The sequence below is a fragment of the Podarcis raffonei genome, chromosome 8, assembly GCF_027172205.1.
Source record: "Podarcis raffonei isolate rPodRaf1 chromosome 8, rPodRaf1.pri, whole genome shotgun sequence".
NCBI lineage: Eukaryota > Metazoa > Chordata > Lepidosauria > Squamata > Lacertidae > Podarcis > Podarcis raffonei.
The window spans coordinates 68461862-68483182 of record NC_070609.1 but is presented as its reverse complement, the minus strand read 5'-3'; the positions used below and the strand labels follow the sequence as shown (position 1 = coordinate 68483182).

General features: G+C 46.6%; 1 protein-coding gene across 4 annotated transcripts in view; it reads right to left on the bottom strand.

The window, feature by feature from the left end:
* The window catches only part of MEGF6 (multiple EGF like domains 6), a 210854-nt gene that overhangs the window by 153604 nt on the left and 35929 nt on the right, over window positions 1-21321 (bottom strand). For 3 of the 4 annotated variants that reach the window (XM_053400632.1, XM_053400636.1, XM_053400635.1), the window contains exon 4: window positions 20294-20398. The exons of the other annotated variant lie outside the window; for it this stretch is intronic. In XM_053400632.1, coding sequence (XP_053256607.1) covers window positions 20294-20398 — 105 coding nt within the window. The remainder of the gene's footprint in view (window positions 1-20293; window positions 20399-21321) is intronic. 4 annotated transcript variants of the gene reach the window in all.

The window sequence follows — 21321 nt, the reverse complement described above, 5'->3', positions numbered from 1 at the left end:
GCCAGAGAGCGCTGACTTTTTCCTGTGGACAATTGGATTTTAAACGACTACCCGTGAGTAGAATGGAAAATTGGATCTTGAAATACTTTAATTTGGCACCGAAGTGGGAAGGTTCTAAACAGGAAGTCCGCCTTCCGCTTTTGTAAATAGATTGAAGCAAAGACGCTACAAGCTAAAGTCTTTGAAAGCTTTTGACAAAGGATTAAATTTCCACCGGACGAAAATATATAACCCCCCCCCCCTTGGAAGCAGGAGAAGAGGGGGGAAGTTTTGGATCTAGTGTGCCTGCAGGAGAGAGTGAAAATCAAATTGCCACTGCTCTGAACCTGGAAAAGGGCTGCCAGATGACGTTCGGGGAATGTTCATTGACAGAATGGATTTGACAGCTAGCTAAAATAAGAAAGGCACTGTTTCCATTGTCCTCTTCTGCGTTTAAAAATGGAGGGAAAAGTAACCGAAAATTGAAACTATTGTTATTTGCTCGAGTCGTGCTTGAAAGAATTGATACAAGTGGAGACTGTTTCCCTCTAGAGGGAGCATGTGAAACTGTTACAGGAGTGCAACAGGGAGATCTCCAGCTGCAAGATAAGGATTCTGAGAACCAGGGACTGACCTTGGACCATTCAAAATGTTGATAGGAGAAGCTATTGTGACTGTATTATACAAGATAAACTACTCGCTGGAACAGCTCCATAAAAAGACAGATGACACGATCTTTAAAATTGACAACTTGGAACAGAAAGTGACTAATTTGAGTCAAAAAGTGAGTACCAATACAGAAACAATTCAGGATTTGGCACAGGAACATATCTTGGTCGGACAAATGGTGGAGGAAAAGGAGAAAGCTGATGATGTGAAACCAAAAGTAGTACAAGCGGGATCCTTAATTTCTCAGAAGCAAATTGAGGATTATAAATTGAGGTCTTTCATGATTGAACCTAGCAAAAGTCAAATTTTGAGGTTTGGATCCCGGCTTGGATTCAAGAAGGAAAGTTGGAAATAACCCTCTATCCAGGGATTGACTGACTTTTGGGACATGGACTTGGGTTTGGAGGAGCCTGAAGTTTTGGGGGCCTCTAGAATTGGAGGAATCCTGAAATACGTTCTGAAACTCTTTATGGACTTTACTTTTAACTTTGGAAATCTGGCTGAACTGTCCAGAAGGAACAAAAGTATTGCTAGGTTGGAGTTTTCCCGAGATTTGCTCCTGAGCATCAAAGAATATGAAGACGACCTGCAGAAGGGACTTGGAAAAGATTTAAGAGCCTCGGACATAAGATCACCAGGTTGATGGACTATATGGAACTGACGGAAAGGACTGGCAGAATCTGAAGCCAGGGAGAGGAGATAGTGGAAGATTACTGGAAAAATTAAAGTGTTTATTTAGAAATATTGTTAAAGTAATGACTGTTAGAAAAATGGTGGAATGATATTTTATGGATTTAGCAGAAATGCTATAAGAAGTTAGGTGCATATAAGTAATTTACCCTTAATGGGAAATAAGGTTAAAGAATATGTTATTTATAATATGATAGAAAATAGAGAAAGATGGAAAGGATTTGCTGAAACAAGGACTAGAAGTGGGATACAAAAAGGGAGGTGTGAGGAAGTTGAGGAAACAAGGGAATGAAGGACAGAGTATGGAAAAGGAGGGATGTTTTTAAATTGTTTTTGTTTTGCTTTGTTTATGTGTCTAGTTTAATGGGTTTAGGTTGGGTTTGTATTGTTTATATATTGTATTGTATTGTTTTTGCTTTTCTTCTTTTTTGTTTTTTTCCCCCTTTTTTCCTGTTCTCTTTTTTGTCTTTTTCTCTTTTTCTTCTACTTTTTTGTAACTTTTAAAAGTAATAAATATTATTTTTTTTAAAAAAAAAAGGATATGTAAAGAAGGGGCTAGGCGAGCCTCTCTGGAGAAAGCATTCCACAATGGGGAGCCACCACAGAAAAGGCCCATTCTGATGTTACTGACCTCCAGACCTCTCACGGAGGAGACACACAAAGAAGGGCCTCAGATGATGATTGTGGGGTCTGTGTCGGTTCCACTGGGGAGAGGCAGTCCCTGAGGTATTGCAGTCCTGGGCCATTTATGGCTTTATAGGTCAAAACCAGCACTTTGAATTGGGCCCGGAAACTAATCAGCAGCCGTGCATTGCTGAGCCAGGATTGGCTTTATTGACTCAAACCATCTTACCTGGTGAGCAACCTGACGGCTGAATCCTGCACCAGCTGAAGTTTCTGAACCATCATCAAGGGCAGCCCCACATATAATGTGTTGCAGTAATCTAACCACTCCTGTGGTTTCTAACAACTGGTATTCAGGCACCTACTGCCTCCAACAGTAGAGCACAGTCTTAGCCCTCCATGAATTTGTCTAAACTTCTTTTAAAGTTGGTAGCCACCTCTCGTGGGAATATTTCAACTCTGAGCTATGTGATGAAGTACTTCCTTTTGCCTGCCCCGAATCTTCCAGAATTCAGCTTCATTGCATGCCCCCAAGTTCTGGTATTATGGAAGGAGACAACTTTTCTCTACGCATTTCCTCCATGCCATGCATAATCATATTCTATCTTGATACCCAACAATGAAGAATCAACTTGAAACTTCATTTACCCCAGCAGAATCTTATTCACTAACGCCCAGGAGTGAGTGAAGTCATAGATTACGGCTAGAGGTACACATTTCTCCTTTAACAGCAAGCAACATATGGATATTCATTCCAGATAAGCAGACGGTGGTGGCTGGTAGGCTCTGCGCTTTGGCGCTGGAATGCGTGCAAATACCTGCCATATTAGCATGACTTAGTAAGCGCAGGTTTTGCAAACAGCCTAAAAGGAGGCCCATCTGCCAAGCATATAGCAGTGAGTTGGAGCATGGAAACGTTTACACATAGAGGAGGTTTCTGATATTGTCAACAGACCCCGGAAGAAACAAATAAAATGATCAAGGAGCAAGACAAGATACCACGATGCCAAGATTTGCTCTTTTCTTTAGTCCTGTTCTAGGGGTACAGAATCTCACTTTTAGCCCTCCAGCCTTCTCCATCTAGCCTCCAGGAGTCTCCCCAGGCCCAAAACATCACCAGCCCTATTTCATGTCATGGTTTTGCCCAATTGGAATCTGTCCTCGAACTCTGAATGTGTCTTGCTTAGAGAGGCAAGTAGAAACTAAGGGTCATATCCAACTAAGCCTTACACAAACTATACCAACTGAAATTCATGAACCTAAGTTAGGCGCGCGCGCACGCACACACACACAGTGGTACCTCTAGATGCGAACGATATCCGTTCTGGAGCCCCGTTCACATCTAGAAGCAAACGTAACCCATGTCTGTGCGTCTGTGCATGCGCGGGTCACATTTCGGTGCTTCTGAGCATGTGCGTGACGTCATTTTGAGAGTCTGTGCATGCGCAAGCAGCGAAACCCGGAAGTAATGTGCTCCATTACTTCCGAGTTGCCGTGGAGCACAGCTCGAATACACTCATCCCAAAGCACATTCAACCCGAGGTATGACTGTACACACACACACACACACACACACACACACACACACATATATATATATATATATATGCAGGTAACTCCTGTTTCAGGCATGACTGATATGTAGAATCATAGATTCATAAAGCTGGAAGGGACCCTGAGTATCATTTAGTCCAACCCCCTGCAATGCAGGAATATGCAGCTGTCCCATATGGGGATCAAACCTGCAACCCTGGCATTACCAGCACCACGCTCTAATCAACTGAGCTATCTGCCTGATGTACAGGGGTACCTTGGTTCTCGAACTTAATCCATTCCAGGAGTCCATTCGATTCCTGAAACCATTCAAAAAGCAAGGTGTGGCTTCCAATTGGCTGCAGGAGCTTCCAGCACTCAAGTGGAAGCCACATCAGACGTTCGGAGTCCGGAAAATGTTCGCAAACTGGAACACTTACTTCTTCGTTTGCGGCATTCAGGAGCTGATTTGTTCAGGAGCCAAGCTGTTTGAGTACCAAGATGCCACTATACACTTTTCTTTGGACCACATCAGCGAGGCCAAGAGGGGGCCTTGTTGTCTAGGCAGCTCAGGACCTCCATACCCACCACCCAGGCTTGTGCCCCAGGGAGGTCACTTTGGTACTGCTAATGTAGAGGTTTGACTTCACCCCTGGAAGAGCACTCCATTGTCTCTTGAGGCAGATGGATGCCAACAGCAACTGCAGGGCCAAGGAGCCCTGATCTGTGCTTCCCTAACTCCAGCTGGACCTCTATGCAACAAATATCAAGGCCTGCTTTGGCTCCTGCTTTCTCAACATGGGTATTCATTATCTGCATCTGACAAGCAAAATCAGACAATGTTCAAACATTTCTGGAGGCCAGGGCCCGCCTGCGTAGCTCCTGCCAGCTGTTGCAACCGTTTACACTGCTTGTCAGCGAAAGCTTCTCCTCCGAAAGCAGACAAAGTGCCGCTATCAAGGAGCCTTGTTTCAGCTTGACGTTGTGCAGAGTAAGTACAGTTCAAGAACTGCAAGGAAGAATGCAGGGGTGGCTGGAATGCACACAGCTTCCAAAGCATCTGAAGGATGGAGGGCGGGGGGGGGGGAAGGGGCCTCCCTTTCTGCCATGCCCCTCATTAGTTTTACCACCAAAGCTTGCTGTGTTGTTGGGTATTCTCAGAACACACATAATCACTAATTAGCACATTCTCAACATTGCTTGGCTTCTTGAATTGTTGCATAAGCCACTCTGAGCTGCAGGGAAGGGGTGTTGTTGAAAATTAGAGGCTACATTTAAAAGGGTTCCAGGAAGGAAGGAAGGAAGGAAGGAAGGAAGGAAGGAAGGAAGGAAGGAAGGAAGGAAGGAAGGAAGGAAGGAAAGACCAGAAGAACCACCACGCCCCATCTAGTCCAATAGTCTACTCTCACAGTGACCAACAAGATGCCCATTCTTGGATGTCTACAAGCAGGACCTGAGCACAACAGCATTCTCCCTTTCTATGGTTTCCAACAACTAGAGTTAAGAAGCATACCAACACAACAACCTCCTCCTCCTCCATGAATTTGTCTAATCCTATCTCATAGTGCCATCACTGCCACTTGTGAGAGTCTGTTCCATAGTTTAGCCATAGAGATCACACCAAAACTTACTGTGGAATCACAGAAGAAGGAATGAATCTTTGAGATCACCTAGTCCAAACCCCTTTTGTTTTTGATGTTTCCCTTCCACTGAAATGAATTGGAATCAATTATTGAAATAATCAGAGTAGTTTCACCCACAGTGAATAGCAGGATTTAGGTTTCAGCAGAAGCTGAACTGTAGCAGAACAAAAACAGTGCTGGTTGCACAGAACGCAAGATGGGATGGAAATTGCTATCTGCTTACATCCCTACTTGAGACAAACTCCTGGGCTCTGAATTCTTTCATTCTAAGGGTATGCATTTTTTACTTTAGTTGGCAGATATGAGAGTACAAGGGGGGTGGAATAAAGAGGGAGATCCCACATTGTGATTCCTGCAATTATAGAGGTTGGACCAGATGACCCTTTGGATTCCTTCCAATGCTACCATTCTATGATCCTGTGACCTATGCTTGCTGATCTAATATGTAGATCTACTCAAAGTGTGTGTGTTGGAATGGAGAGGTGAAGAATCAACAGGATTCCTGTTCGCCCACCAGCTCCTCTGTTTCTCACCTTCTCCAAAGCTCAGTGTGAGTGAGATAAGATACTCTCCCCACTGCTTGTTTCTCGAGCCCTCTGGCACACACACAGAGGGCTGAAGGGAGAGATATTTTTATGTGCTTTGGACAAGAAACAGCAGGAGTCTCTCCCACCCACTCCCCTCCTGTAAATTCAGAGGAGAGAAATCTCACCTCTCTCCCACTGCTTCTACACCTGCCAGGGGACTTAGAGGGAGAGCGGTGGTGTTAGGGAACACATCTTGTGGCTAGCTAGAGGTTAGCCAAGCTACTATTAGGAGACCCAAGGCTATGGGCTCCACCTACGACTGTCCCCAGGGTCATCCCAGTGGTGACAGATGCTCATTGTGGCTGATAGGGTGGAAGGCAGGGAGACGAACAGTAGGGGGAGCCAGAGCTGGTGACAGACGGAACACCCTCTCAGTGGTTGTAAGGAAGAAGGCAGGCAGGCCTGGCTGAGGGCAAACTGGGGTTGGTGGGGCAACACCCTATTTACCCTACCAGACTACCCTCTTCAATTGCCTAATCCTGAGACTGATAAGGCTGGGCTAAGCACCCCTGGTGCAGACAGGATTTGTCAACTCCCAGCTGATTTCAACCTCCCACTCCCCCTGTAAACATGACTCACCAGAGCTCCAGAGGAAAGCAAAAGACAAGACCAGTTGGCTTCAACAAACGAAAAGCAGGACCCTAAAATAACAGATTTTTCAGCTGCCTGAACTTTTAGCTCCAGGTGTATAAATCAAGTTAATGAGCTGAGAACTTGGAGGGCTTCTTGGCTTTCCTCTTCTTAACATAACAAATTGATGATGATGGTGATGGGTGAGAGATATATATATGTAACTCTTGTAAGAGGTGAAACTATTCCAGGTAAAGCTTGTTGTATGCAGCAGAAAAAATATTTAAAACCTGATTTCAATTGCACTCATCCTCTGAGACAATGCGATCCCAGATGAGGAAGTGATTAATGAGACTCTTCCTCTGTCATCACTTCTTCGCTACAAATCTCTAACCCTGCATGCTTTTGCACATGTTCAGTGGAATCATTAATCTGTGATCATTAACTAGCATTATTACGTTTATTTCCCACCTTGCCTTTAAGGAACTCAAGGCAGGCCAAACAGTTCTCTCCCCTGCTTCTCCATGTATCCACACAACAACCCTGAGAGATAGGTCTGGCTGAGAGGCAGGGACTGGTCCCAAGGTGAGCTTCATGCCTGAGTAGGGGTCTGAGCCCTGGTCTCTCATAATCTAGTCCAGCGTTCTAACCATTGCACCATGCTGGCTCTTACAAACTCTGGTCTTCCACCACTCCTTGCTTCTGCAGCCAAATACATAGAACCGTCCGGTCCAAGCCTATACAATGCAGGAACCACAGCTCAAGAATCCTTGGCAGATTTGCTCTGCCCTTAGATCAGGGGCTTGGGAGCTCTTGGTCCTCCAGATGTTGCTCAACTACATCTCCCATCATCCCTGACCATCAACCATGCTGATGGGAGCTGGAGTCCACCAACATCTGGAGGACCCAGTCCCCAATCCCCATTTTAAAAAGTAAAAATAAATTTTAAAAGGGAATCTCCAAACACTCCTTTTGTCCTGAGTGCATTCCACTCACCCCCCCTTTAAATGCATTTACCAAACTTCCTTGCACAACTCAATAAGCTCCTCTAATATGTTGGCTTGCTTCCCTTCCCAGCCTCTCCATCAAAGTGTCTGGTGCTATCTGCTTGCCAACTATTAAATACCTAGTACTTGGCCGATGGACAAGCAGATAACTCAGGGCAAAGCGGAGCCTTGCTTTCCTCTCTCCTCCTGCTCCCCCACCCCACTTTACCTGTCAGAACCGGGAAATCACCAAACAAAAAAAAAAGGGGGATGAACAAAGGGGTAAATCAACAAGAACAAAACCGGAGGCATGAGCCAATTTTACTCCCCCACCGCCACCTAATATGCTATGAAGCTAATAACCATAATGGAAAAACCAGAAATACTGCAATGTAACTAATGGGGTAGGGACACGGGTGGCACTGTGGGTTAAACCACAGAGCCTAGGACTTGCCGATCAGAAGGTCGGCGGTTCGAATCCCCGCGACGGGGTGAGCTCCCATTGCTCAGTCCCAGCTCCTGCCAACCTAGCAGTTAAAAAGCACGTCAAAAGTGCAAGTAGATACCGTATTTTTCGCTCTATAGGATGCACTTTTCCCCCTCCAAAAATTAAAGAGAAATGTGTGCGCGTCCTATGGAGCGAATGCAGGCTCCTTGGCTTCAGCGATAGCAACACGAAGCCTCCAAAGCGCAGAGGGAGAGCCTCCCCCCGTGCTCCGGAGGCTTCGCGTTGCTTTCGTTGAAGCCACCTGAAGCCCCCGGAGCGCAGCGGGAACTCCTGCTACGCTCCAAAGGCTTGCAGATAGCCGCCTGAAGCCCTCGGAGCGCAGCGCGAACTCCCACTGCGCTCCAGGGGCTTTGGGCAGCTATCAACAAGCCTTCAGAGCGCAGCGGGAGTTCCCACTGCGCTCCGAAGGCTTGCAGATAGCTGCCTGAAGCCTGGAGAGCGAGAGGGATCGGTGCACACCAATCCCTCTTGCTCTCCAGGCTTCGCTTCGCTGGAGAGGCACTGCACAGTTTTCAATCTCTGCGCAGCACCCCTTCAGCGAAGCGGGAGGAGAAATGGAAGGGGCTCCGTTTCTCCTGCCGCTTCGCTGAAGGGGCGCTGAGCAGAGAGGGGGAGAATTTTTTTTTCCTGTTCTCCCCCTCCTATGGTCCGGTGCATCCTATAGAGCAAAAAATACGGTAAATAGGTACTGCTCCGACGGGAAGGTAAACGGTGTTTCCGTGCGCTGCTCTGGTTCGCCAGAAGCGGCTTAGTCATGCTGGCCACATGACCCGGAAGCTGTACGCCAGCTCCCTCGGCCAGTAAAGCGAGATGAGCGCCGCAACCCCAGAGTCGGCCACGACTGGGCCTAATGGGCAGGGGTCCCTTTACCTTTAACTAATGGGGTGGGGGGAACACTTACAGTGATATTAAGGTTGACTCAAGATTGTCCCAGTATGGAGAAGTAGAAAGGTGTCTAGAATCATAGAATTGTAGAGTTGGAAGGGAGCACAATGGTCATCTAGTCCAACCCCTGCAATCCAAGGTATCTTTTTCTCCAACTTGAGACTTGAACCCATGACCCTGAGATTACGAGTCTCCTGCTCTACCAACTGAGCTACCCCAGCTCTCTTACTTTTGTCCCAAAGGGCTGCAAGTTATTCACGTGACGTTGTTTCTTCTATCTTCTCCTTGGATCTTGTCTATTTCTGTTGCGCTAAGACTGGAGATAAGTACCCTGCTTCGTTTTCACACGCAAACACACTCCACCTCTTCATTCAGAAAAAAATAAATATGGCAGATATTCTATGGAATCAGACAATCCATTGTGAGGATACGTTTGTCTCAAAGAAAAGGGAACTGCTAAGGTCTAGTTTTTCTTTAGTATGGGTGCCTAAGGAACTTGAACTTCATGAATTCTGATCCATACCAACCAAACTAATACGATCGCCAGCTTTCACACTTCAGTTACCGCCAGACCGTCTGCATTTTGCAGAGGGTGTGAGCTCATGTCAGAAATTTAGGCTTGCAATTAAAAGCAGATTGAAGCTTTCTATCACCCTGGAACAAGTGTTCCTCTTGGAGGGGGGAGGGAGGATTTTTGCAGTTACAAATGTTGGAGGGGAAAGGCACTGGAAAGCATGGAATGATGATGGGAGGACAAGTAACCTCTGCTCACACAAATTGGGGCAGGGCATAAGTATGCATGCAGAATGTAAAGGTAAAGGTAAAGGGACCCCTGACCATTAGGTCCATAAAACTCATCTCACTTTATTGGCCGAGGGAGCCGGCGTACAGCTTCCAGGTCATGTGGCCAGCATGACTAAGCCACTTCTGGTGAACCAGAGCAGCACACGGAAATGCCGTTTACCTTCCCGCCGGAGAGGTACCTATTTATCTACTTGCTTTCAAACTGCTAGGTTGGCAGGAGCAGGGACCGAGCAACGGGAGCTCACCCCGACGCGGGGATTCAAACCGCCGACCTTCTGATCGGCAAACCCTAGGCTTTGTGGTTTAACCCACAGCACCACCCGCGTCCGGGCACAAAAAGTGCCCTGACCTTTCATCATGGTAGACCAGGCTGCTGCTTCACATCTTCCAATGAGCTGCGCTCTGGTACCCGGAACATCTCACCTTGGGTGAGCAACAAGGGGGAGCTGTGGCCCAATTCAAGGTCCAGAGGTAAAAAATGTCTGTATTTTCGAGAAGAAAAACAATACAGGAGTATACTCCACTGATTTCTTCCCCTTGGCAAAAAAAGGTTCAAAGTCGATGCTCTTATGTTTGGAAAGGTCAGTCTCCAAAGTACCAGAAACTTTCCCCCAACTCCTTTATTTCCACACAAAGCTCTCTGCAGAAGCTTCAGGGAGCCAGATGGATCAGACATTAAAGGCTTGCTTTGCTCCCCCACTCAGCGCACCACATGCTGTTGGTCATTGGAAAATCTGGCTCAGGAACTGGGATACTATCTGTTCTGAAAGGGGTTGCACTCCCAGTGAAAGCTTATGCTTGTAGCTGAAGAGTGTATCTTTGACCCTCTGGTACTCCTAGACTCCCCAGTGATGGAAGAATTAAGCATGTTTGCAGGAATACATTCAGGATTGTATCTAACAGCTGTTGCACCCAGGAGTTGTTGCCTACTGAAATGAATGGGGCATGACTAACTTGGTTCCATTAAGTAGCACCTTAAAGACCAACTAAGTTAGTTCTTGGTATGAGCTTTCGTGTGCATGCACACTTCTTCAGATGCACACGAAAGCTCATACCAAGAACTTAGTTTGTCTTTAAGGTGCTACTGGAAGGGAAAAAAAATTTGTTTTGACTATGGCAGACCAACACGGCTACCTATCTGTAATTGGTTCCATTAATTTCACTGGGTCTACACTGAATAAAACTTGCTTGGCTGCAATCCTTAGGGTGCAAGCTGCACCCTTTCACCCAATGGTGATGATAATTTTTTGTCTGCAAATTTAACATGTAAAAATATGAAAAGATGAAAGATGGTGACATTTGAATACATTTTAGATACGAATTCTATTAATGTTTAATTCTTTTTAATGGTTGCTTGTTTGTTTGCTTCCTATGTTTTTAGCTGCTCCTATTATATCTGTAAGCTGCCTTAGGTTCAGGGGAAAAGGTGGAGCATAAAGTAATTAATAATGATAACAATAATAATAATCTGTTACTATTTGTAGGTAGGCTCCAATCACATCCCAGAAAATTCAGGTTGCACAATTAAAGTTGGCTTGAAACTCTTGTTCTCCCAACCCAACCGACTTTTCCAAATAAGGAGCTTGATGTGAAAATGGGAAAGTGCAACATCGTTTTGCCTCCCTGCCAACAAATCAGGATGAATACTCAACAGACAGGTCATCTATAAAAGGTCTCAGCCACATCACATCCGGGTCACTTCAAAATTGTCAGCATTCAGACTTGCACAATTAAAGTGGATTCAAGCACTCCATCAACCGAGCACAAGAAACCCACTTTTTAAAAGAAATCAACTTTTTGTAGTTAGAAAGGTGACGGCAAAATGCTCTGAAAATTGGGGGACTGAATAAATATTGGGGGCATAAATATTGTGCAAGCAAATCAGAATGAATGTTCGTAGACATATAATGTCCCTGCAAACCAATAAGAACTGGTGCTCAGTAAAGTCAGGGCATAATCTAACTTTTCCCTAAGCTTTGTGCCAGCCAATCAGGATATATGCTCAATACATTGGTGATCTGGAACTCTATGTGTGGCTACCCTCAAAGAGCATCTGGTAGCTGCAGTCACTGCAAAGTCAGCAGCTAGGCTGCTTACATGTCCATAGGACCAGGAACCCATCACTTGATCTTTCAATACACCCCTGGTTACTGAATGTTATCCAACTGGGCTACATTTGTTTTAACTCTTGGAGCCCCAAAAGGCTTGAGGCCAGGCTATTTGAAGGACCTTCTGTTTCGTTACAAAGCTGTCCAGTTATGAAAATCTGCAGGGGAAGCCCTGCTGAGTATTTTACAGAGGCTTGCTTGATGTGCACAGGTGAGAAGGCTTTATCCTGTGTACAGTGGTACCTCGGGTTTAGTACTTAATTCGTTCCGGAGGTCCGTTCTTAACCTGAAACTGTTCTTAACCTGAAGCACCACTTTAGCTAATGGGGCCTCCTGCTGCCGCTGCGCCGCCGCTGCACGATTTCTGTTCTCATCCTGAAGCAAAGTTCTTAACCCGAGGTACTATTTCTGGGTTAGCGGAGTCTGTAACCTGAAGCTTCTGTAACCTGAAGCATCTGTAACCCGAGGTACCACTGTATATTAGAAAAATTCACCGATGAATTTTCACGCAGGGTTTTTTAAAAAAAAGGACAAATCAATGCAGAAATGTGGATAACCAAATTGAAGATTGGAAGAACGACAAATGGAGAGAAACTAAAACTGTCAGATCCACCCAGCCCTGCTTTATATTTGTGGATAACATTTCATGCACCTGGCAGAATGGGCTCAAGTCTAAAAAACCTAACATGCCATTGTGTTAGCCTTCAAGGTGCCACACGATCCCGGGTTGGGTTTTGCTGCAACAGACCAACCCAGCTCGCTCTCTAGGACTTCTTCCAAGCAGGGATTCTTTACCTGTGATTTCTGCATTTCAGGGATTTGGACTAGATGCCCCTGGGGGGGGGCGGGTTCCCTTCCAACTCCACAATTCTAGGATTCCATGAACCGCAAGTGACCATGGACAAAGTCCCTGCAAACCAGCACAGGATGATCTCTGGCTAGATGCAACCAGCAAAGTAAACAGGTCAGGCTGCCTGTCTCATCTCCATGCTGAGCCCAGCATCTGTAGCTTATCTGCTGCATCACACGTCTCCACGTGTGGCGGCGGCTCGGGTCTTCTTTTACACAAAGGGCTATGAAGATTAGTTTGCCAGGAAGCCCCCAAGCGAGTCAGAAGGGCTTTCATCTCTCCCCCACCCGACCCCTGGGGGGAGGCGCATGGGAAGATTGCTTTCCTGTCCACATTCTCCCCTTGGCCCAGGGGGATATCCGCGGAGCCAACTGAAAGCCACCTTGAGCACAGAATGGAATTCAGGAAGATGTATCTGCGCTCGGGACCAAATTCCAGCAGCAAAGCCCATAAGCTTGTTACAGCTCTGCGGGGACCTCGCCATCAAACAGAACAGAAGGGCTGGCCTCCGACTAAAGGAGCTCTTTGTTTCAAGGGGAGGGAGAGTGCAAGCGGGGGGGGGATACATTTGGGGAAGGAAATTTCAACCTGGCAGCCTCGCCGAGAAGGAGAAAAACGGCTTGTTCTTGGGGCCTCTCCAGATGGTTCTCTCGGTGCAAGAGCCGCACAAGCTCATTACTCAGCTGTTTGGAGAAATTCAACCTCCACCCGCTTCCCCAATCAATGTTGGGGGGAAGGCAGGAAAGGAAGGCCCCTCTTGCAAGACGGTGGAATTTTCCCCAGTGCAAAAAGGGGGGCCTTTTGCAGCCGAGAAAATGCAGTCCTTGCATACATCACAACTGTGCCTGCTGCAAGGAAATGCATGGTACAGATGGAACAGGTTGCTGCAAAATATTGCATTTATAATAGGGGAACCTCAGGCCCACATATGAATGTGGCCTTCAGAACTCTCCCAGGCTACACTCTTTGCTGTTCTTGCTTCACATGCACTTTGAGTGTTTTAGCCACGCTGGAATGTGTCCCTGATCTGATCGTGATCCTTGCTTGCCTGGATAGAGGCATGGAAACTAGCCTACAGTACAAAGGTGAAATATACTCAGAGTCGCAAAGTGATTTGATGCTCTTTATTCAGCTCATAGTGGTGAGGAGGAATGAATGAATGTCCCCTCAAAGTACCTGCTTTATATACATTATTTACACAATGGGCTGCACATGATTGGCTAATTCCGGAATTCTACTGTAAGCCAATCAGGTTGTGGATTCACTTCTATCTGGAGCATGATTGGGTAGTTCCTGCCAACCAATCATACTGCTGCATTGTTCTAGGACCAATCAGACTGCTGCATTCTGAATCCTGTTGTTCTAGGACCAATCAGACTGCTGCCTTTTGGATCCTATTGTTCTAGGACCAATCAGAATGCTGCCTTTTGGATCCTATTCAACTCAGTACATAACAAAAGGTAAACATTTACAGTTGCTGCTCCACCCACTTTGACCTCAGACTCCACCCACCATTGGCATACGGCCCCTGAAAGTGTGCCCAGAAGGGGCTGCGGCCCTTGGACTAAAAAGGTAAGGTTTTGTAAGCTTGCAGACCACTCCCAGCTCCAAGAGCCTTCATAAAGGAGCTTCTTCAGGAAGAAGAACCTGGAGAGGTGAGAGACTCTGCACTTGCTATCAATGGATGGCTGCTTCTGCCTGCCTACTGTACAAAAGAAATATTTGCATTTGCTGCCCCTCCCACTTTTGCCTCTGGCCCCGCCCACTGCGGGCATGTCACCCACAGAAGAGAACTGGCCTTGGGGCTGAAAGACAGACCCCCACTTCCTCTGTTATGGCCCCTTTAGTTGAGATTCTTGCATTGCAGTGGTTTGGATTAGATGACTTCTGGGGTCCCTTCCAACTCTACAACTCTATAATTACACTCCCCATCACTTCCCCCACTCCTAAGCTACATAATGAAGAAACAGAAAGAAAAAACCAGTACAGTGGTACCTCGGGTTACATATGCTTCAGGTTACAGACGCTTCGGGTTACAGACTGCACCAACCCAGAAATATTACCTCGGGTTAAGAACTTTGCTTCAGGATGAGAACAGAAATCGTGCAGCGGCGGCGCAGCGGCAGCAGGAGGCCCCATTAGCTAAAGTGGTCCTTCAGGTTAAGAACAGTTTCAGGTTAAGAACGGACCTCCGGAACGAATTAAGTACTAAACCCGAGGTACCACTGTATTTAAAAGGAGCTAGAACATGGGTTTTAATAGGAGGGGGAGAAATAGCCTTCTGTAAAATCGTCTGGAATGAACCATCTGCACCTGGACCGATGTAACTCCCGTTTTAATAGCAAGGGAAATCCGTTATTTCTGTCTGTGAGTTTTAGGCAGGTCATTAACGGGACGTACAAGAGCCAGGGCCAGAAAAGCATATTGCTATTTGGCTCAGTCTGAAACTGCTGTTTTGCACGCCATCTGATACCAGAATTTAGGAGGGGAGGCAATGACTATCTTGGCGTCAGCCCTAAGGGCAAAGTGTGCACACAGGAAAATAAATCCTGCATGTAGCCCTCTTTGGTAGGAAATTTGTTTGTATCCCATCTTTTTCTCCAAGGTGCTCACATGGCTGTCCTCATTTAATCCCTACAACTACCCTGTGAGGTAGGTCCAGCTGAGCGGCATTGGCTCAGTGAGCTTCATGGCTGAGTGGGGATTTGAACCCTGGTCTCCCAGGTCCTAGTCTGACATGTTAACCACTACACCACATTGGCTCTAGAAATCCAAGGGTCCTTCCTTAAGGGAAGATCGAGGTGGTGGAGGAACTATGCTAGGTTGCAGCATTCAGAACATTTGAGTTTAGAGAAAAGGTGAACAAGTTTCTTAGAAAGCGACTCCCAGGAAGGAGTCCCTGAGAGTCCCTAAGTTTATAGTATTATGCATGGCATGGAAATAGTGTATGCACAAAAGTCCCCCACCCCCACCCTCATAACACTAGAAGCTGTGGATATCCAACAAAGTTGAGTGCTGAAAGAGTCAGGACAGATAAAAGTCCTTCTTCATGTAGTGCATAGTTAAACTACGGAACTCACTTCCATAGGAGACAGTGAAGACCACCAACTTGGGTGGCTTTGAAAGAGGATTAGGCAAATCCCTGGAGAGGGCTTTTGATGGTTACTAACCATGATGGCAGCATCTTAAAAAGCAGAGACATCACCTTGCCAACAAAGGTCCGTATAGTTAAAGCTATGGTTTTCCCAGTAGTGATGTATGGAAGTGAGAGCTGGACCATCAAGAAGGCTGATCGCCGAAGAATTGATGCTTTTAAATTATGGTGCTGGAGGAGACTCTTGAGAGTCCCATGGACTGCAAGAAGATCAAACCGATCCATTCTGAAGGAAATCAGCCCTGAGTGCTCACTGGAAGGACAGATCGTGAAGTTGAGGCTACAATACTTTGGCCACCTCATGAGAAGAGAAGACTCCCTGGAAAAGACCCTGATGTTAGGAAAGATGGAGGGCACAAGGAGAAGGGGACAACAGAGGACAAGATGGTTGGACAGTGTTCTTGAAACTACAAACATGAGCCTGACCAAAGTGCGGGAGGCGGTGGAAGACAGGAGTGCCTGGCGTGCTCTGGTCCATGGGCTCACGAAGAGTCGGACACGACTAAACAAACCATGATGGCAGGGATGCGGGTGGCGCTGTGGGTTAAACCACAGAGCCTAGGACTTGCTGATCAGAAGGTCAGCAGTTCAAATCCCCACAATGGGGTGAGCTCCCATTGCTCAGTCCCTGCTCTTGCCCACCTAGCAGTTCGAAAGCACACCAGTGCAAGTAGATAAATAGGTACTGCTCCAGCGGGAAGGTAAACGATATTTCTGTGCACTGCTCTGGTTCGCCAGAAGTCGCTTAGTCATGCTGGCCACATGACCCACAAGCTGTACACCAGCTCCCTCAGCCAGTAAAGTGAGATGAGCACCGCAACCCCAGAGTTGGTCACGACTGGAACTAATGGTCTGGGGTCCCTTTACCTTTTACCTTTAACCATGATGGCTATGCTCTGCCTCCGTTGTCAGAGTGCTTCTGAATACTAGTTGCTGGGAATGGCAGAAGAGGAGAGTGTTCTTGTGCTTGTATCTTGCTTGAGGTTTCTCATAAGGGGCACCTGTGAGATGCTGGACTAGATCCAGCCGGGGCTTCTTATGTTCCTAAGACTTTCTGCATCAGCTCTGCTGCCAAGGAGCCATTTGGAGTCACCGCCAACTAGATTCTACTCAGAGCCGGCCCCCTGGAATTAATGAGTCCCAAGCTTAGGTCCATTAACTTCATTGGGTCTACTCTTGAGTAGCACTGGACATAAGCCTTGATCTGGGATGTGCACTCATGACAACCTGCATTTGTCCTCGTTCACTGGAATGAAGTCTGAAGGAGAGCTATAGAAGGCCAGCTGTTTATTTACATTCCTTCTGAGTTTTTATACCTGTAGATCATACAACGTTGAGTGAAGCAACTATTTTCCTACACTTTCTGATGGGTTTTCCCCTCACTTTCCTTATTGCAGAAAGTATAATCTATTTTAGGGGAGAGGGGAGTCATTGATAGCCTCTATGCACTCTTCACTAGAAGCCATCCAAATCAGAGGCAATCGCTGCCTTTTGTGGGATACACGGTTGTAGTAACTAGTCAGTAATAAATCTCACAGAACAGCATGGCATTTATCTCTGAGGAAATGTGCATTATAAAGAGCTCTCCTGGTGGGCAACTCAGTACACCAACTTTCCCCAACCCGGTGCCCCCAGATGCTTTGGGCTACAACTCCCATCAGCCCTGACCACCAACCCTTCTGGGCCTGGGACTCAAAGAAAGTTGGGAGTCCACTGACAGCTCAAGGGGGCCCAACTAGGGCAGGCTGCCATCCACGCTGACCAGAAAACAAGTCCCACTGAAGCAAATGGAACTTCCTTTTGAGTTGCGATGCAGAGGCTTATGCAGTTGGCATTTACTTCCAAAAACGTGCAGTGGAAAAGATAGAAAAATTGGGATATTCTTTCAGTTTGGAACGGAGCATGCAGTGGAAGTTATGCAGAGAGAAAGGGGGAATATATTTTTCAGGAGAGGATCATGAGCCCTGCTGAACACACCACACCCATAGATAACAAAAGGTCTCTTGCAACAGCATGATATTTGTGCTCTCTCTTGCGCACATGTGTGTGTGTGTGTGTGTGTGTGTGTGTGTGTAGAGAATTGCATCTGCTTTCAACAGATTATCTGAAAGAGACTTCAAATGCCTTGATAGTGCTTCTATATTGTCACCTGTAATGATAATTACAGTTCATGAAAACAGATGTACCATGAAAGAAAGGGGAAGGAGGGAGAAAGCATGCTGAATCAGCAGCTAAAACCCACCTAACCAGATGAGTTCATGATTCTCATGTAATCAGGACTCCCCAAAGCATGAAATGGATGTGTGCACTCAGCAATGGAGGTTCTTGAGGCCCATCGCCGCTCTGCATACTCCCGCAAGACTTAACATCGGAGGAAGCGAGATAGCTTAGTGGCAGAGCAGTTCCTCCACACACAGAAGGTTCCAGGTTCAATCTCTGACATTGTCCCAGTAGGATGTTTTACAGTGGTAACTTGGTTCTCATACTTAATCCGTTCCGGAAGTCCGTTCCAAAACCAAACCGTTCCAAAACCAAGGCACGCTTTCCCATAGAAAGTAATGCAAAATGGATTAATCTGTTCCAGACTTTTAAAAACAACCCCTAAAACAGCAATTTAACATGAATTTTACTATCTGACAAGACCATTGATCCATAAAATGAAAGCAGTAAACAATGTACTGCAGTCACACAAGCGATCAATCAGTAGCTGAACTGGGTTCCACACAGTCACAAAAGCAACAAAAAAGAGCCGCAAAAACAAAATAAAAAAATAAATAGCAAAAACTGACAGATCTCAGCGTAACACTCAAAACGGAAGTGTGACACTCAAATCGGAAGTGTAACACTCAAAACGGAGTATGTTTGGCTTCCAAAAAAGGTTTGCGAACCAGAACACATGCTTCCAGGTTTGCAGTGTTTGGGTTCCAAGTTGTTTGAGAACCAAGGTACCACTGTATTATGTTTTTATATATGTTGGAAGCCACCAACATATTGTCATCGTTGTTGTTGTTGTTGTTGTTTAAAGGTAAAGGGACCCCTGACCATTAGGTCCAGACGTGACCGACTCTGGGGTTGCGGCACTCATCGTGCTTTATTGCCCGAGGGAGCCGGCGTACAGCTTCCAGGTCACGTGGCCAGCATGGCTAAGCCACTTCTGGTGAACCAGAGCAGCGCACGGAAACGCCGTTTACCTTCCCGTCGGAGCGGTACCTATTTATCTACTTGCACTTTGACGTGCTTTCGAACTGCTAGGTTGGCAGGAGCAGGGACCGAGCAATGGGATCTCACCCCGCTGTGGGGATTCGAACCACCGACCTTCTGATCAACAAGCCCTAGGCTCTGTGGTTTAACCCACAGCGCCACCCACATCCCATATTTTCATTGGAGAAATGTTAGCAGATATGTGGTATGTAGGGAATTAAGCTCTCCCCCCCCTCCAGACCATTTCCTTAAATCCTGATTCACCTCAGTCTCTCCCCCCACCCCTCAACTCACTGTGCAGCTGTTTGGCTGGGGCGGGGGGGTGAAAGAGAGAGAGGCATTCACATGCCTCCTTTGTAACATGCTGTCTGAGCCATAAAACATACCTGCTCAGAAATGTGCCCCATTGAATGTATTGACCCCGAGTTCCCAAACAAGCATGCCTAAGGTCAGGTTACTTAAAAAGAAAATTGTGTGATCCAGCTGTGGGTTTGTGTGTGTGTGTGTGTGCATCATGGGTGTGTGTGTGTGATCCCTGAAGTTTGTTGCTGGAGGTAGGGAGAGACACATGTATTGTGCCAACTGGAAGATCTCTCCGAATTACAGGATGTAAGGAGCACTTAGCGGGGTCTTTCCCAGAGAGAACCTCTCTTGCTATGATGACCTAACTGCCCCCTCTCCCCAGCTGTTATGAATCAATGGAAACTGGCAAAAAGGCAGAGGAGACTGCGTCTCGCTTCCAAATACAGGATTGCAGTCGGCGGCGCTCAGACATCACGCACACGTGCAAACATAAGAGGGAGACCTCGCTAGAAGACTTGAGATGTAAAAAGGAGAGGGTGGCACAGCAAGAGCAGCAGTAAGAATTATTCCAAATCAGCAGGTCAGCACCAAGATGATTATATAGTTCGGCTTGGCATGTTGCACAAGCCAGGTTGGAGATAGACAAATATGTAAGAGATATGTTTATACTGGCCTCCAGCAACTGCCATTTGTACAAGCATATATGAACACAACTATATATTAAATTATTTCAGGCACTGGAAAATTGGGCAGACAGTCCCTCAAGGTCCAAAGCGCTAATCCATTGTGCTTTGCACGTGTGGGTTCGAATCCCACCTTCGTCACTAGTAGTAAGTTGTGGGTGGACATAGCAGTCGACACAGAGATTTCTCCAAGTGGTTCTTTATAGTAAGCTGGAACTGAACTGAACTGAACAGCTCAGCCAGCCTGCTTTCCGCATGGCTGTCAACATTGTAACAACACCACCCCAGGGTTTCCCGCCTAAATTAATTTACGTGGACCTGAGTGAAAACTATATACACAATACCCCTGGTGGCCAGGGTGAGAACTTTAATACATAACAGTTATCATCCACTTTGGAGTCGACTCCCAACAGCCTGCTGTGTGTGCCAAGCCCAGTACCGACTCAGGTGGAGAGGCAGTTCCACCTTAAGACTGACATGCATGGGCGCAAGGGTCAGTTTGAAGCAGCTACTCACCATATTGGCAGCTGGGGCCCTGGAAGCCTGCAGGGCAGTGGCAGACCTGAGAGGAGCCTTCCGCACACTTGCCTCCATTGAAACACATGCCGTAACTGCAGACAGCTTAAAAAGAAAAAGACAGATGACCATATGATAACTCAGTCAGTCAGTAGAGTATGAGACTCTTAATCTCAGGGTTGTGGGCTTGAGCCCCACGGAGGGTGAAAGATTCCTGCATTGCTGGGGGTGGACTCTTGTGGTCCTGTTCAGCTCTATGATTCGATGAGACCATTGACTGACACTCTAGAATATGAATTGGGGGCCATTCTCAGCACAAGAGCAAAAAATCATTTCTGGACAAGCTTCCAGGGAACACCTGCTGGCGGTGGACAAAACAGCAAAAGTGGGGCAGATCGAGAAATGCAAATTTCACCTAGTTTTTACAGACGTTCTCACATGCTTCTCTAGCCTCCATTTGGGCAAGCAGGAAGCCATCCAGGATACCTGGTCTCGGGTTGCTCTGGAGAAAGTGTGGGAAGAGCGTCGAGGAGTTGCTCTTTTGTACACCTCACAGCTAAGCGTTTTGAAAAAATGGCGTGGAAGTTTCACCAGGTGCAATGGAACTTCCAGGGACAACACAGCTTAAGTCACCGCAAAAGGAGGTCTCGGAGCACTCCAAATCATTTGCTATGTATGTCCACAGATCTAGCTGAAAGGCAATGCATGATAGCCGCATTGATCATTGTGATGTGTCCCTAGTTATTATTATTGTGTAATTATAAGGAAATTGCATAATCTTAGAAGGGAGTGTAGCTGTGACTATCCTGAAGGGACCTCGCACTTCCGAATTGGCCACTACCCTCCTGCAGCCAGCCCACTATACTATGCAGCAGAACAGAAAAAGCTCAACAACTTTTGTGTCCATATTTGTACTTTTCGAAATATGGCAACCCTACCATATTGTGTCATACCACTAGAACAGGGGTCAGAAACCTTTTTCAGCCGTGGGGTCAGACCATGTGGTGGGCCGGACTATATTTTTTTGG